The sequence below is a fragment of the Mus musculus genome, chromosome 19, assembly GCF_000001635.26.
Source record: "Mus musculus strain C57BL/6J chromosome 19, GRCm38.p6 C57BL/6J".
Lineage (NCBI taxonomy): Eukaryota > Metazoa > Chordata > Mammalia > Rodentia > Muridae > Mus > Mus musculus.
The window spans coordinates 3,356,493-3,372,700 of NC_000085.6; the positions used below are offsets into that span (position 1 = coordinate 3,356,493).

A 16,208-nucleotide genomic window follows, 5' to 3' on the forward strand; every position below is an offset into this window, starting at 1 on the left:
CCACCCGTCACCCACCAGGGGACCCGCTCCGAGTCAGAGCAGGACCCTTGCCTCCTTAGACCTTTCCTCCTCTGTTCCTTGGTGTGTAACCTGTCCCCAGCCTCTGGCTATGGGAGAGCTATGGCTCATGACACTTGCATGGATGGAGCCAGGGCTGCTTTTGCTAATGGTTTCTGGGAGTTCTGCCATCTCTCTGTTCACCTCTGTGTGACCTGTGGTTCAGGCTGGATATTGAGCATAAGTACCACCCAGGAGGTCTTTGTAGCCTTAGGGGCCACTTTGCAGGCAGACACCAGACGGTTTTCTGAGTTGGTCAGATCACATGATTTACCCTAATCCGTCAGTGTTCTCTATTTCTTCGTGACCTTAAGGCCAAGGCACCATGTTTAAGAGAGAGAGAGGGTTATACCATATACATGTGTGTTTGTTAAATTATAACTGGTTGTGAAGGCTTTTGTTGTTGTTTAGTTTTGGTTTTTGAGATGGGGGCTCATGTCACCCTGGCTGGCCATTTCCTGACTGTAGCCAATGATGACCTTGAGTTTCTGGTTCTCCTGCACCACCATGCCTGATGTTTATGAGATGCCAGTGACCAAACCCAGAGCTTCATGCCTGGCTTACCCAGATGAGCCGTCTGCCCAGGGAAGGACATCCAAAGCCCCAACGAGCTGCTTTTATAAGCTTAGCTCTCTGGAGTAGGGGGAGGAGGATGACGGATCACTCCTGGGACCTCCCTCTTTGGCACTCAGACCCCAGCCTTTCCTTCCCACACACACCATTGTATGGCTGTCACATATCCCCCACCCACCCACCCACATATTGTCACCCCTCTTGGCTTCTGATTTTTATAAAGAAAAGGTCATTTTCTGCACCCAAGGTTTGTAAAGGATTTCAGTGAATCTGGTTCTGGTAACATTGCCTTTCAAATGCTTGTTACTGGAGCTCCTCCTTTGTGCATGGGAGGAGTAGGTCAGCTTGGCCTTGACTTGCGGGCCAGTGTGCCCCCATGCCCGCACTTGTGAACGTCTTCAAGGTCCCTTTGCTGCCCACCACGCACTCCTGGCCTCCATCTTTCACAAACCAGCTTCCACCTTATATATTAGTTTTTTAATGTCTAGAGTAGCAAAACTTAACCAACAGGCTTAACACAGTGTCCTCTAGGATGGCCCTGTGGCTGCTGTTGAGCTGAGTCCCAGCACTTCCTGAGCATCGCAAATGAGAATCACCGACTACACCTTGAACCCTTAGAGATGCCCTAGCTCCTGCCAGCAGGAGGCAGCTGCCTTCCATAGCTGGCCTGCAAAATCTTCCTACAGGCTGTGGGGGGAGCTCACTCTCTAGGCTGCTTGACCTGATGGGCAGGGACACACTGCTGCCCCTGGGGGTGGCTTGAGGGTCAGGCACCTCAGCTGATCCTACTCCCTATGTGCAGAGCGGGCACCAGCCTCAAATCAAGGACCTTCCAGGAGGAGGCAGACAGCCCTCCTGCAGAATCGGGAAGGACAGTAGGCAGCCACACCAGAAGACTTCTCTTTTCAGCTGAGCTCTCGGTGGGACCGGAGCCTGATGGTGTAGACCAGGGATGGCTCTGTCATAAAACACTCAGAGAGTCAAACGCAGTTGAACCCTGGCTTTGGTTCTTTAACACAGCCTCATCTTTGAAAACGTAACTTGTATCTCCAGGCTATGGTCAAGGTCTTCTCGGGTCGAAAGCCCATGTTGTACAGCTTCCAGACGTCTCTGCCGCGCCTGCCTGTCCCAGCTGTCAAAGATACCGTGAGCAGGGTAGGTATTATCCACACTCCTGCTGAGATGCCAGTGTCCTTGGGATCCATGTTTCTGCCTAATTGTGACTGTAAATTAAAGTTCTTAATCTTTGTTATTGCTCTGCAGTCTCTCCTGTAGGGTTATTATAAGAATGTTCCCCTGTCTCCCACCCCACAGAGTCCTTGCACTGGCTAGACAAGTGTTCTACCAGTGAGCTACATCCACAGCCCTTTGATATATATATATATATTGGATACAGGTCTTTCTAGTTAGCACACACTGGCCTTGAATCTTTTTTTGTTTGCTTGTTTGGTTGGGGCTTTTGTTTTGTTTTGTTTTTCTCGACAGGGTTTCTCCATGTAGCCTTGACTGTCCTGGACTGACTTTGTACACTGGGCTGTCCTAGAACTCCCAGAGATCCTCCTGCCTCTGCCTCCTAAGCACTGGTATTAAAGGCATGCGCAACCACTTCTGGTGAACATTTTAAGATCTACTCACCTTTTGCTTTATATGTGGGAGTGTTTGACTTTGTGTATGTATGTACACCATATGCTCGCAGTGCCTGAGGAGGCCAGAAGAGGGTGTTGGATTCCCTGGGACTGGGGTTACAGATGACTGTGAGCCTCCAAGTGAATGTTAGCGACAGAGCCTGGGTCCTCTGCAAGAGTAGCCAGTGTTCTTCCCTACCATCCATCCCTCAGCCCCATGACCTTGAACTCCTGATCTCTTGCTGTAGCCTCCTGATGGTAGACGAGTTTCACTATCCATGGCTTGATACTGTTTTCTCTAGAGCATTATTGCATCTGCAGTGTTTAAAGTGCTGTGTCCCACCTATTGGGGCATGATCACTTTTTTGTTTGTTTGTTTGGTTGGTTGGTTTTGTTTTGTTTTTTTGAGACAGGGTTTCTCTGTATTAGCCCTGGCTGTCCTGGAACTCACTTTGTAGACCAGGCTGGCCTCAAACTCAGAAATCTGCCTGCCTCTGCCTTCCGAGTGCTGGGATTAAAGGCGTGCACCACCACCACCCGGCTGCATGATTGCTTTTTAATGGTGTTACTGAGATGCAGTTTAGGACTGTATAGTGTCCTTGATTAATGTGCAGAGTTCAGTGATTTGAGTTTGTATCCATTATTTTAAACTGGAAAATACATACAAAGACCACATTTATTATTTTTTTTAAGGCTGGGCATGGTGGCACTAGCCACCTTTTAATCTTTTAATCTTAGCACCCAAAAGGCAAAGGAAGGCAGATCTCTTGTGAGTTCAGACCAGCCAGGGCTACACAGTGAAACACTTTCCAAAAAAAAGAAAAAAACAGAAGGAAGAAAATGGTTAAGGAGATGGCTCAGTCGGTAAAACGTTTGCCTGGCAAACATGAGAGCCTGCATTCTGCATTTGATTTGTCAGCACCCATACATGATAGCGACAGATTTGCAGCATACACTGGTAATCCCAGTACTGGGGAGTGGAGGCAGGGGGATGCCTGTGGCTCACTGCCCAGTAAGCCTAGCCTGACTGGTGAACTTCAGGCGGCTTCCAGGGAGGTGGATAGCCTGTGTCAGGCTGACTCCTGAGTGCCACCACACATGGGTTCATCTTTTCGCTCTGGCTCTCGGGCACGTGTGCACATACACAGAATTGTTTTAACTGTTTCCAAGTGTACGCCCAGCAGTGCAACTCTCTGTGCTTTAGGGTGTCAAGGAGTTGTGACCACCCTGGATTGTCAGGCTTTTTTATAGCCTTGGGCAGAAGCCACAAAACTCCCTGCCACAGGCCTGCCAGCTTCTGTTCCACTTTCTGTTTCTAGTTCTGCCTCGAGAGGGAGTATGGTAGGAATGGGATTATGTAATCTGTGACTTTTGTGAGGGGTTCCCCCTACTAGCGTTTATTTTTCTTTGAGTCAGGATCTTAACCGAAGCTAGCCTCAGACTTGTAATCCTCCTGTCTCAGCTTCCCAGGCAGGATGATTTCAAGCTTCATCACTGACTTTTGTTTTTTGTTTTTTTGTTTTTTTTTTTTTGTTTTTGCTTTTGTTTTTGTTTTTCAAGACGGGTTTCTCTGTATAGCCCTGGCTTCATCCCTTTCTTAACAAAGCTATGCTTCTTCCCCTTTTGTGGCTGATAACGCTCCTCGCTCGTCGTGTGGGTAGACCAGTTATCTGTCCATCTGATGGTGTGAATGTGGGTTGTGTTGTAAGCAGGGAAGCTGGGAATATCTATGCATGTTTTTTATCTGGGTACTTGACCGCCTCTGGTTGATAGCAGAGTCCATCACATCACAGAGTAAGTAGCAGAGGCTGGCTCTGTCATGATCCTGATCTGCTGTAAAATGGCAGCACCCTAGTTCTTTCCAGCTTCCAATGCTGGAGGGCACCCATATTGTTATGACTTCTGCCCTCTTCTCAGAACTGTAAATCAAAAACACCTTGGCTTCAGGTGTTGGTTCCTGGCTTAGGGATTTAGTCCTTATTGCCCTTGGCAAGTTCCTTTCCATCTCTCATCTCCCAGATTGGGGCACAAACGAGACTCCCAGCCTTGGCTTGGGGGTGGTGCAGCCACCTACCTGCCCCACTCTTCTTCTTAAAACAGGATCTCACATTGCCCAGACTGGTTTTGAACTTCCTAGACTCCCTATATAGCTGAGAACGACCTAGAACCTCAGGTTCTTCAGTATCTGCCACCTGAGTGCTGGGTCACAGGCTGGCCTATTACACTCAGTTTTATGCAGTGCTGGGGATAGAATCCAGGGCCTTGTGTGTGCTAGGCAAGTGATCTGCCAGCTTAGCCATGGAGAGTCCAACCTTTGTTTTATCAGTTTGGAGTTAGCCAGACAGTTGCAGCTGGCTCTGACCCTTCATTGTGCAAAGCTGGCCCTATGTAGCCTCTGTTGCCCTGGAATTTTCCATGTAGACCAGGCTGGACTTGAACCCTCATTGGTTCCTGCTACTTCACTTCCTAAATGCTGGGATTATAGGTATTGTCCACCACACCCTGCTCAAACTTTGTTTCCTGACCAATCAGGCTTGGCGGCAGTTCTGCTTCCTGGAACTCACTCAGTATAGGTGGGAGCTTTCAGAATCCTCAGAAAGAGCCACACTTAGCCAAGCGTGGTGGCACATGCTGTCACCCCAACACTTGGGAGATAAAGGTAGGAGGAGGATCAGGAGTTCAAGACCAGCCTCAGTTATATTGTGAGTTTGAGTCCAAAAAAGGGGGCTGGAGAGATGGCTCAGCAGTTACTCTTCCAGAGGTCCTGAATTCAATTTCCAGCAACCACATGGTGGCTCACAACCATCTGTAATGGGATCTGATGCCCTCTTTTGGCATGCAAGTGTGCATGAAGGTAGAGCACTCATATGCATAAATCTTTAGGAAAAAAGAAGATTGCGTGTGAGATGTTCCTGTATGTTTTACCCCCAAGCCTGTTCAAGGTGTGTGTCTGCCAGTCTGTGTGAGCTGAGGATCTAGACCCTAAACATGGCCTGTGTCATGACTGCCTTGTTGAGCACCTGCCTGGCCTCACTGGGCTGTCAGGGTTCCCACCCATCTCACCACACCAACCCAGGTCATCACTGAAGCAATGGCTAGGTGTCTTGGTACCTCCATCAGGAAGCCGTGACCTTAATTATCATCCACCTGCAGCCCTGCTCAGCCCTGCAGGGGACTGTCTTGTCCGGTCTATCTGCCTATGTAAAAGCAGAGAGGACAGACTGACTTAGGGAAGCTTTTCTAACCTTTTCTACACCGTCTTACTTTTCTGAGGCATTTGAAGTGATGCACGGCTTGGAGAAGGGTGTTTAACTCTGCCCGTGTTTTCTCTCTCCAGTACCTGGAGTCTGTGAGGCCACTGATGAAGGAGGGAGACTTCCAACGCATGACAGCACTGGCCCAGGATTTTGCTGTCAACCTTGGACCCAAATTGCAGTGGTATTTGAAGCTAAAATCCTGGTGGGCCACAAATTATGTAAGTAATTCTGCATGTAGTGCTGTGAAAGTTCTTACTTGGGTACCAGGGCTCACAGAGTTCTAGCTGTGGCTGAGGGCAGCCATACTTTCCCCTGAGAGCTGTGCTCAGAGATGCTAGCATCTCTTCCCTCCTGCAAGCTCCTTAGCAGCCTTTGCACCCTGCTCAGGGCAGGGAGCTGCTTTGGACCCTCTAGTCCCGACCTGGCATACCACAGGCTGTTCTCTCCTGTGGTGGCCCAGCCACCCCACCTCCCTTTGTGGCATCTTCTCCATCCAAGAGTATCACTTCTGAGTGCTCTGGTCAGAGTTCAGATGCTGTTGACAGTGGCAGCTGTCTGCTGGGAGCCAGCTAAGCGTCTGTGTGTGGTGTTGGGGGTGGGGGTAGCAAGTGGGCACACTGCAGGATATGAAGCCAAGAGGGGGAATTCAGGTGTCATGAATAACTTGATGGAAGGGAAGGGATTGAAAATAACCTATGGGAGCCAGACACATGCCTATAGGCAAGATAGGTACATGCCTATAGTCCCAGCACTCAGAAGGCAGAGGCAGGAGAACTGTGGGCTCAAACTAACCAGGGTCACACAGGGATACCAGACCCTATCTCAAGAAAAACTCTTAAATTTAAAAAATTATTTACTTATTCATGTATATATTTGCCTAGGTGAGTTTATATGTATTACACAAATGCAGATGACATGGAAACTAGAGGGCATTGTATCTCCTAACAGTTGCAGGTGATTGTGTGCTGCCCAACACAGGTGCTGGGAGCCAAACTAGGGTCCTCTGTAAGAGCAGCACACACTGAGCCAGCTCTGTAGTCCATCAAAAAGAAGTCTCAAGAGCTGGGAATGAAGCTCAGTTGGAGTCTCTGCCTCTGGTGCACAATGCCCTGGGTTCAGTCTCCAGCACCACACCTGTTCTGTCCCACACGCATGTATCCCGAGGGCTTGAGAGATAGAGGCAGAAAGATCAAAGTTCAAGGTTGTCTGTGCTTCTATAGAGTTTAAGGTGAGCCTGAACTGCTTGAGACCCTGCTTTAAAAATAAAACCAGGAGCTGGAGAGAAGGCTCAGCAGTTAAGAGCATTTGCCATTCTTGCTGAAGACCTGGGTTTGGTTCCCAGCACTCACAAGGTGGCTCACAACTATCTATAACTCCAGGGCCAGGGGATCCAACATCCTTTTCTGACTTCTATAGGTGCCATGCACACACATGGTGCACATACTTTATATGTAGACAAAACACACACATGAAAGACATCTTAGTGCACACCTTTAGTCCCAGCACTGGGAAGGCAGAGAGAGGCAGGTGGGTCTCTGAGTTCAAAGCCAGGGCTACACAGAGAAACCCTGACCCCTGGCCCCTCAAAAAAGAAAAATTATTTTAAAAACACAAATAATAAGTAGACAAAAATCAACAGAGAAAGTAGACAAAAAGAAACAAGAGAAGAGCCAGCAGATGGTGCCAGACCCAGGCACTGTGCCCAGCAGGGCAGGAGGCCACAGCACCTGGGTCATCAGGACTGGGTCTAATCCTAAGCAGCTGGCCCGCTGTGCATTTAGACTCTCGTGCAAGCCTTTTCTCAGGTGTGCGCTCCAGCACGATGCTCAAATCATCACAGGTTGTAGATCAGCAGCCCCTGGGTGGCTAGGGCAGCTTGCTGGGTAACATTGCCATGGTCACTCTGGAGAATCGAGACAGCACATGCTGGCCTCAGGCTTAGTTCTGTGGCTGAGATGTACCAGGCATCAGGAAGATCGATCTTTGGGGAGATCTGGGTTATTTTTTTTTTCCTGCAGTGCTGGGGATGGGACTGGGACCCAAGGCCTGGTGAATATCAGACAAGCATTCGGCACAGCACTTTGGCAGTTAAGGGTTTTTGGAAATATGGCCCCCAGGCTAGCCTTAAAGTTGCTACATAGCAGTCTTGAACTTGCTATAACCTTGAATTCCTGATCCTCCTGCCCATGTGTGCACTGCTATATAGTTCTATGCCTAGTTTTATACATTCCAACAGTTGAGCTAAAACCCAGCCCGACTCTTTTTATTTATTTATTTAAACGCAATATGAAACTATGCTCTATAGTCTAGCCAGGTCTCCCTTTAAGACCAGTGTGTCTCTCAATTCCTTATGGCCTGTCTGCTTGAGACAACTTTGTTTTGGAGCCTGTCATACACTGGAATTTTCCAGAAAGATTTGCATACATCTGGGCATGACTGCTCAGCGTGCTGACTTGTCGTGTTTGTACCATAGGTGAGTGACTGGTGGGAGGAATACATCTACCTGCGGGGCCGAGGGCCGATCATGGTTAACAGCAACTACTACGCCATGGTGAGTTGGTCTTCCATTCCCACTGCAGCCAAGATGGGTTTGTCCTGCTGGGTGGCCTGGGAAAGCTCCTCTTGCTCCTGCTTCTTTTGTCCAAGTCTTCATGTTGCTGTGAAGAGCCCACCTGGGGCCCATGTGTTAGACCCCCCTGTGTCTTAACGGGCCCCTGCCCTCCACCCAACAGTGCAAATACATTTTCATTGCAAACAACACTTGCTATGTAAGTGCAGGCTGACCTTGAACCTGTGGTAGAACAACAGGAAGCTGGCGTTGTAATAGAGCAATAACAAAATTAGGGCTTGTGGTGTCTCATGCCTGCCAGGCAAGCACTGGGGAGGTGGAGACAGGGGGATTAGTTCAGGGTCATCCTTGGCTACATAGGTAGTTCAAGGCCCTCCTAGATTGTATGAGATACTCTTTCAAAAAAGTAAGTCTGAGCCAGGCGTGGGGGCGCACGCCTTTAATCCCAGCACTCGGGAGGCAGAGGCAGGCAGATTTCTGAGTTTGAGGCCAGCCTGGTCTACAGAGTGAGTTCCAGGACAGCCAGGGCTACACAGAAAAACCCTGTCTCGAAAAACCAAAAAAAAAAAAAAAGTAAGTCTGGCGCTAGAAGGATGGTTTAGCAGTTTAAGAGCCCTTACTGCTCTTCCAGAGGACCTGAGTTCGGTTTCCAGTACACACCTCAAGTGGTTCAGAACCATCTGTAACTCCAGTTGCAGGAAATCTGATGCCCTCTTCTGGCCACTCTGGGTACCTGCACACACATATACACTTAACCCCACACAATCACACACATACACATAGAGAGAAAAAACATATCCAATTTGCCAGAAAAACAAATGGACCTAAAACAGTAACAAAAGTGTCCAAAGTTGTAAAGTCAGGCATAGTGACACATAGCTTTAATCCTAGCACTCAGGGACCTGGGGTAGGAGAATTGCCTGAAAGCTACATAACCTGCTCCCAACAACAACAAAAGCCAAAAGCCCACCTAAAACAAATACAAAAGGCGGCTGTAACTTAGCACAGCTGTCAGGGAGCACCCCCCCCACACACACACACACCTTGTATACAGACCGCCGTGTCACCCCATGAGCCCTCTTTTCTGTCTCATCCTCACAGGAGATGCTCTACATCACCCCAACCCATATTCAGGCAGCGAGAGCTGGCAACACCATCCACGCCATACTGCTGTATCGTCGCACGGTAGACCGTGAGGAACTCAAACCTGTATGTCAACTTGCCTTTAAAAATATCTCTTGGGAGGCTAGAGAGGCGGCTCGATTAATAAAGTGCTTGCTTTGAGAAGAGTGTTCAGACTTGGCCCAGAGGTGCCCAGCTAGATGCAGCAGTGCACGGTTGTAATCCCGGCACTGGGGAGCCAGAGTCAGACAACGCTGGGGCTTCCCAGTCAGTGAGGCCCAGGTGCAGCGAGGGGCTTGTCGAGGCCTGGGTGTTCAATCCCGGGAATCCACATGGTGGGCTGAGAGAACCAGCTCCTGCAAGCTGTCCTCTGACCCCCACATGTACTGATACACGGGTAAACTCCTCAGGAGAACGGTTTCTTCATAACATCAGGTGGCTTAAGTGTTTATCTGGAAGGAACTTCAGTAGCCTGGCCCTGCTCGGCAAGTCCCCCAGGTGCTACCCTAGGGATGCTGAGTGATGTGGTCAGACTGGGCAGTGTGCACAGGAAACAAACCGCATTTTAATCAGTTCATTGCAAAGCTTTCCTCTGGGATTTTGCCTGTTGGTTTAAAACACATTTTTACTACAGATTCGTCTTCTGGGATCTACAATTCCCCTCTGCTCTGCTCAGTGGGAGCGACTCTTCAATACTTCCCGCATCCCTGGGGAGGAGACAGGTGGGTAGTGCTTACTGGGGTCTCCGCTGGGAGCCAGCATTTGCCATTTTGCTGCTCGGAACCAGGAATAGTTGGGGAACGTTGGGAACAGAATGGTCTACAGGGTCTGTCCCAAGAGCGTCTGACTCTGATTGTTCCTCCTCTTGGAATCGCTTTGTCTTTTGTCATTGGGGGTGGTTTGGGAATGGGATCTCACATGTTCCAGGCTGGCCTAAAATAATATGCAGCTAAGGATGACCCTTTTGCCTCCCAGTGGATTCTAGACATGTGTCATCATGCCCAGAGTATATATGTTGCTCAAATTGAAACTCTTGGCTTCATATATATTAGACAACCCAACTGAACCGAAGTTCAGCTCTGGCCTGAATTTCCTTTGTCCACTAGGCCTGTACAACAGGCCCGTTTCCAGATTTTAGTGTTTCTTCTGTTGAGAGTTTCTTTCGTTGGGCATTTTCCTCAGACCTGCTGGAATATTTTCACATGACTCCTTGGGCACCTTGTTCTGGCCCATGCAGGGTTTGCTGTAAGATACCCTTGAGAACCAATGTGCCTGAGAGGCTCGATGGAGGCCCAGCTGCTGCTGCTGGCAGCCTGGCCTGGGCTGGGCTCATCTCATCTGCTTCTAACCTAGGACATCCTTGGAAAAGGATGGAGGGAGGGAGACGGATGCCAGATGGTGCCATGCAGGCCTGCTGGGGTCAAGTGTACAGCATTGGTCACTTTTAAACTTGGTGACAAATAACGTGAGCAAAACCACTTAGGGAGGAAAGATTTATTCTACCTCCTGGAGCCAGAGCCTGGAGCCTATTGTTGCTGGGCTATGGAAGGGCAAAGCATCATGGGTACAGGACATGTGAGGGAGCAGAGCATTTACCTCTAACAGGAAGGACACAGCTCAAGAAAAGGGACTAGAGTCAAAGGTCCCCTTCAGGCTGACAGGTGACTCAGCGCCTGAATGAGCCTGTCTGTAAACCGGGTGCTTGTACTTGATGCCAGGCTCTCTTGTGGTAAAAGGAGACAACAGACTCCCAGGAGCTGTCCTCTGCCATCTACACATGTATGGGGCATGCTTGTCCTCACACATATTTGAGCTCACACAAGATAAATAAATAAATTCCATTTATTTATTTTATCCTTGAGGGAGCTGGTTTTCTTCTTGTCCAGGCCAGGCAGCAAGTGTCTTTGCCACCTGAGCCATTTCACTGGCTCCAGCATGGTCTTCAATAGTAGTGATCACAAATATTAACTAAAATCTGGGTAACACTGGGTATGGTGGCATATGCCTTTAATCCTAGCATTCAGGAGGCTGAAACAGGTAGATTTCAGTGAGTGTGAGCCCAGTCTGGTCTATACTATGTCTACATAGTGAGTTACAGGCCAGCTAAAGCTTCTTAATGAACCCTTGCCACAAAGACAAGTTATCATTTATGAAAATGTAGTATGCTCGGTGAGGTCGTACAGCGCATGCTAGCTGTCAGAGGCCTCTCCTGCTCTGTGGTGGGCTCTGATTGTTTGCGTCTTCTGAGACAGGATCTCCTGAAACCCTGGCTCTTCTGAATTCCCTAGCTAGACCAAGTTAACTCACAGAGATCCACCTGCCTCTGCCTCCTCAGTGCTGGGATTAAAGGTGTGTGCCACCACAACCGGCCTTTTGCTATCAATTCTCTTTAAGATTTTTCACTGTGTTTGTGTGTAGGAAGGACACAGCCACACTATAGCAGTCATGTGCAGGTCAGATGACAGTGCCGTGAGGCTGCAGATCAAACGAGGGCCATTGGCTTACACGGCAAGGGTTACCCACAAGTCATCTCCCAGGTCCTCTTCCCCCCCTTTGAGACAGGGTCTTATGTAGCCCAGACTAGCCTCTAATTTGTTATGTAGAAGCTGGCTTTGAGCTCCTGATCCTTCCAAGTGGTACACCATTGTGCCTGGCTAAAACATTCCTTTTTTTTTAAGATTTATTTTTGCTTTTTATTTTTATGTATGTGTTGCCTCTTTATGTGTATATGCACTGAGCATATGAAGTGCCCACAGAAGCCAGAAGAGGGCACCAGATCCCCGGAGCTGGAGATCCGGGAGGCTGTAAACCACCTGATGTGGGTACTGGGACCTGAACTCTGCCTGTGACTTATGGGAGAGATCTCATTCAATACTACGTGTGCCAACCTTGTTTCATAGATAGGAAACTGACTTAGGTTATAGGGGCTGGTTAAGCCAAAGGGAGTGACTCAGTATGGAGTCAAGGGCCACACAGCAGTATTCCCAGAACTCAGGAGGTGGAGGCAGAAGAATCGGGAGTTCAAGGTCACCCTTGGCTACATAGACAGTTTAAGACCAGCCTGGGATACATGAGATCCTCACGAAGCAAACCGGTCAGGTCAGATGAGCCCAAGGCTTTCTGACTTCTTGTCACTCCTTCGTCTCCTCACCACCTCAGACACCATCCAACACGTCAAGGACAGCAGGCACATTGTCGTGTACCACAGAGGCCGTTACTTCAAGGTCTGGCTCTACCATGACGGGAGGCTGCTGAGGCCCCGTGAGCTGGAGCAGCAGATGCAGCAGATCCTGGATGACACCTCAGAGCCGCAGCCCGGGGAAGCCAAGCTTGCCGCCCTCACTGCCGCAGACAGGTGCGTGTGTGCGTGCGTGCGTGCATGGCCTCGCACACCCTTCCCGGTGTGTTTGAGGGCCTCAGTCCAATGCCTTAATCCTGGGGTCCTCCGTTCCTCCACCTCCTATAAGCTTGGATCAAAGTCCTGTATCACGGCATTCAGTTAACTTCCTTCGTTTCTTTTTCTGAGGTAAGTGCTCCACCACTGAGCAGCCAGGGAGACTCTGTGTGTGTGTGTGTGTGTGTGTAATGTAGTGTATGTGCATGTGTGTCAATGCTGGGTGTCTTCATCTGTTCCTCTCCATCTTATATTATGCAGACAAGGTCACTCCCAAAGCCTGGAGCTCACTGACTGGCTTGTCTGGCAGACCAGTGAGTTCTAGGGATAATCTTGTCTCTGCCTTCTCAGTACTAGGATAATAGGTCAGGGCCCCAGATCCTCATGCTTATGCAGAGAGTACTTTACCCACACTCCCCAACACACACCAAAGGAGCATGCGTATCTTTAAGACCAGCATTGTGGGGTTGGACTGTGGGAAAGAGAAACTGCCCTGTGCCCTGTGCCCTGTGCCCTGTGCCCTGTGCCCTGCTTTGAACAGGGTAAGAAACAGGTAGAGTGAGTTGGTGGGGAGAGGATTTTGCTCTCTGGGGCCAAAAGTATACAGCACTTCACAAAAGACCATCTTTCACAGAACCCTGAGCTGCTCTAAGCTCTAACTCTTTAATAAAGAGTTGCTCCAGGCACTCAGGAGATAACAAGGCTGTGTGTTGTTTGGAGCCTGGGACTGAGAAGGAAAACCAGAAAGCGAGGAAGGCCATAGTCTATGCTTCATCTCCTGCCTTGAGGGCTGGGGTGCACTGGGGGCCTGCGGCATTTGTGGGTGTTGATACCAAAAGTTGTTGAGAGAGGTGGGTAGTGGATGGGAGGCAGCACAGAAGGCCTGAGGCTGAGAACTGTGGGAGGGACCCAGGATCCATAGGAGGAAGCTACTTCAGGGTAGCTCTGAAGAGAGACCAAGGTGAGCATCATGGTGGGCACATGGAGGTCATTGTGGGAGTGTCATGTGACCAGTCCTGGTCTGGGGTCAGGGGCCAGATGGTGTCGTTCCTTCCCTGCCCCAAAGTAGTTGTGGCATGATCTCTGTGCCTCAGGTTTCCTCATCTGACAAATGGGTCTGTGGTGCTGAAGACATCAGTGGACTGATTGATGCCTGAGAGAGGCTCAGGTCAGAGCCTGGCTCCAGGGCCAGGTCCTTCGGCATTTGTTATAACTTCTGCTGGGGATGTCTGGGGCAGAGAAGGGTGCTTCTCCCTGGCTGCTGCAGAGACAGGTTGGATTTCATTCTGAGCAGTGTGTGTGTGTGTGTGTGTGTGTGTGTGTGTGTGAATATGTTGTTCCTCGGGTACTAGCTGTCGACACTGATGTTGGAGACAGGGTCCCTCACTAGCCTGGAGCATATCCATTTAGGTGACCTGTCTGGCTAACAAGCCCTGGGGATCCTGATTTTGTCTCTCAGACCTGAGATTAGGAGCACATACCACCACACCTGGCTCCTCTACATGGGCTGTGGGGGTGAAATTCAGGTTCTCGGGCTGACAAGCAAGCACTATTGCCTACTGAGCCATCTCCCCACCCTGGACAACTGATTTTAGATGCGTTTACTCCTTGCCACAGAGTGCCCTGGGCGAAGTGTCGGCAGACCTATTTTGCACGAGGAAAAAATAAGCAATCTCTGGATGCGGTAGAAAAGGCAGCATTCTTCGTGACGTTGGACGAATCGGAACAGGGATATAGAGAGGAGGACCCTGAGGCATCTATTGACAGCTATGCCAAATCTCTGCTGCATGGTAGATGTTTCGACAGGTAACTCCCATTTTTAATCTCTGAGGTTGATGGGGGGTTGTGGGAGATGTTTCTGGGGGTACCTGTGAGCAGCCTCCCCAAATCTGACCCCTGCTATGGGGTTGTACTAGGAAGGAATAAGCATCCAACCAGAAAGCTCTGCTTTCTTCCCTCCACACAAACTCAGACACAGTTGTAGGCCCGGTAGTTTTGAGGTCCCCTCCTTTGCTTACCCACCACCCTTCTTAACTGTGGGTTACCTGGCTCCCAGCAGAACTGTGGGAGGGGCCCAGGATACATGGAGGAAGCACATAGGACAGTCCTGGGAACCATCACTGGCCTTGTGCAGTTGCTGTGACCCTGCCCTCCTGGATCCCCTTTCTGTAGGTGTAAAGTGAGGAGGTACCTCCCAGGCCTGGCTGGAGAGGGCATGGCCCCAGACTCCTTGTTACAGTAGTCTACACGCCTCTGGACCCAGGGCTCACACACATGCTATATTGTATCTCTGATACAAGAAGCTATGAATGGCTCTGTGTTCTCTGTGCCCCCTTGAGTCACCTTCCTAGGATGTAGAAGCCTGGAGAATTGTCAGGGTGGAGAGAAGCAACGGTCTCTGCAGAAAGAAGCACCCATGTAGCTTTTGGGTTCCCATGTCGATATAACCCTGGAAGCCCATGATCATGTTGTCTCCCTGTAGGTGGTTTGACAAGTCCATCACCTTTGTTGTCTTCAAAAACAGCAAGATAGGCATAAACGCAGAGCATTCCTGGGCGGACGCGCCCATCGTGGGCCATCTGTGGGAGGTGAGCCACACCATTGTTACCTGTCTGAATGTGGAAGGTGCTTTGGGAAAGAAACCCAACGCAGGCCCACTTGAACTCTGCAGTATTTGTCTAATTCTGTATTGGTTACATTTCTCTCTCCCTGATGAAATACCTTGGAGAGGGAGGAGTGAGTGTGTGTGAGAGTGAGTATGAGTGTGTGTGTGTGGGGGGGGTGCTAGGGATGGAACCCAGGGCCTGCCTCATACTTGCTGGGCAGCTGCTCCACACCAAGGCTGTATAACCTTAGCCTTTATTTTGGAGACAAGGTCTCACTAGATAGAAACATGCTAGACTTGAACTCACTGTGTTGCCCAGACTGGCCTCAGACCTGGAATCCTCCTGCCTCAGCGTGTTGAGTATCAGAGATTACAGGTATGTGCCACCGGGCCTGGGTTAGCATCTTGGCTTATAAAATGGCAGTGTCCTGGAGCCAGAGAGATGCTAGTAGGGTAGAGTCTGACGATCTGAGTTCAACCCCTGGCACCCATGTGACAGTAGAAGGGCAGCACCCCATGTGCACCCTCACTTCACACACCCCATGTGCACCCTCACCTCACACACCCCATGTGCACCCTCACCTCACACACCCCATGTGCATCCTCACCTCACACACCCCATGTGCACCCTCACCTCACACACCCCATATGCACCCTCACACACCCCATGTGCACCCTCACACACCTCATGTGCACCCTCACCTCACACACCCCATGTGCACCCTCACACACCTCATGTGCACCCTCACACACCCCATGTGCACCCTCACCTCACACACCCCATGTGCACCCTCACCTCACACACCCCATGTGCATCCTCACCTCACACACCCCATGTGCACCCTCACACACCCCATGTGCACCCTCACACACCTCATGTGCACCCTCACACACCCCATGTGCATCCTCACCTCACACACCCCATGTGCACCCTCACCTCACACACCCCATGTGCACCCTCACACACCTCATGTGCACCCTCACACACCCCATGTGCACCCTCACC

At 50.0% G+C, this 16,208-nt stretch overlaps 1 protein-coding gene across 6 annotated transcripts in view; it reads left to right on the plus strand.

Annotated features, from left to right (window-relative positions):
- The window catches only part of Cpt1a (carnitine palmitoyltransferase 1a, liver), a 63,410-nt gene that overhangs the window by 34,167 nt on the left and 13,035 nt on the right, over positions 1-16,208 (plus strand). For all 6 annotated transcript variants that reach the window (XM_011248602.3, NM_013495.2, XM_006531654.3 and 3 more), the window contains exons 5-12: positions 1,684-1,785; positions 5,593-5,730; positions 7,986-8,063; positions 9,183-9,290; positions 9,838-9,925; positions 12,363-12,558; positions 14,215-14,403; positions 15,080-15,185. In XM_011248602.3, the coding sequence (XP_011246904.1) occupies positions 1,684-1,785; positions 5,593-5,730; positions 7,986-8,063; positions 9,183-9,290; positions 9,838-9,925; positions 12,363-12,558; positions 14,215-14,403; positions 15,080-15,185 (1,005 nt within the window). The remainder of the gene's footprint in view (positions 1-1,683; positions 1,786-5,592; positions 5,731-7,985; positions 8,064-9,182; positions 9,291-9,837; positions 9,926-12,362; positions 12,559-14,214; positions 14,404-15,079; positions 15,186-16,208) is intronic.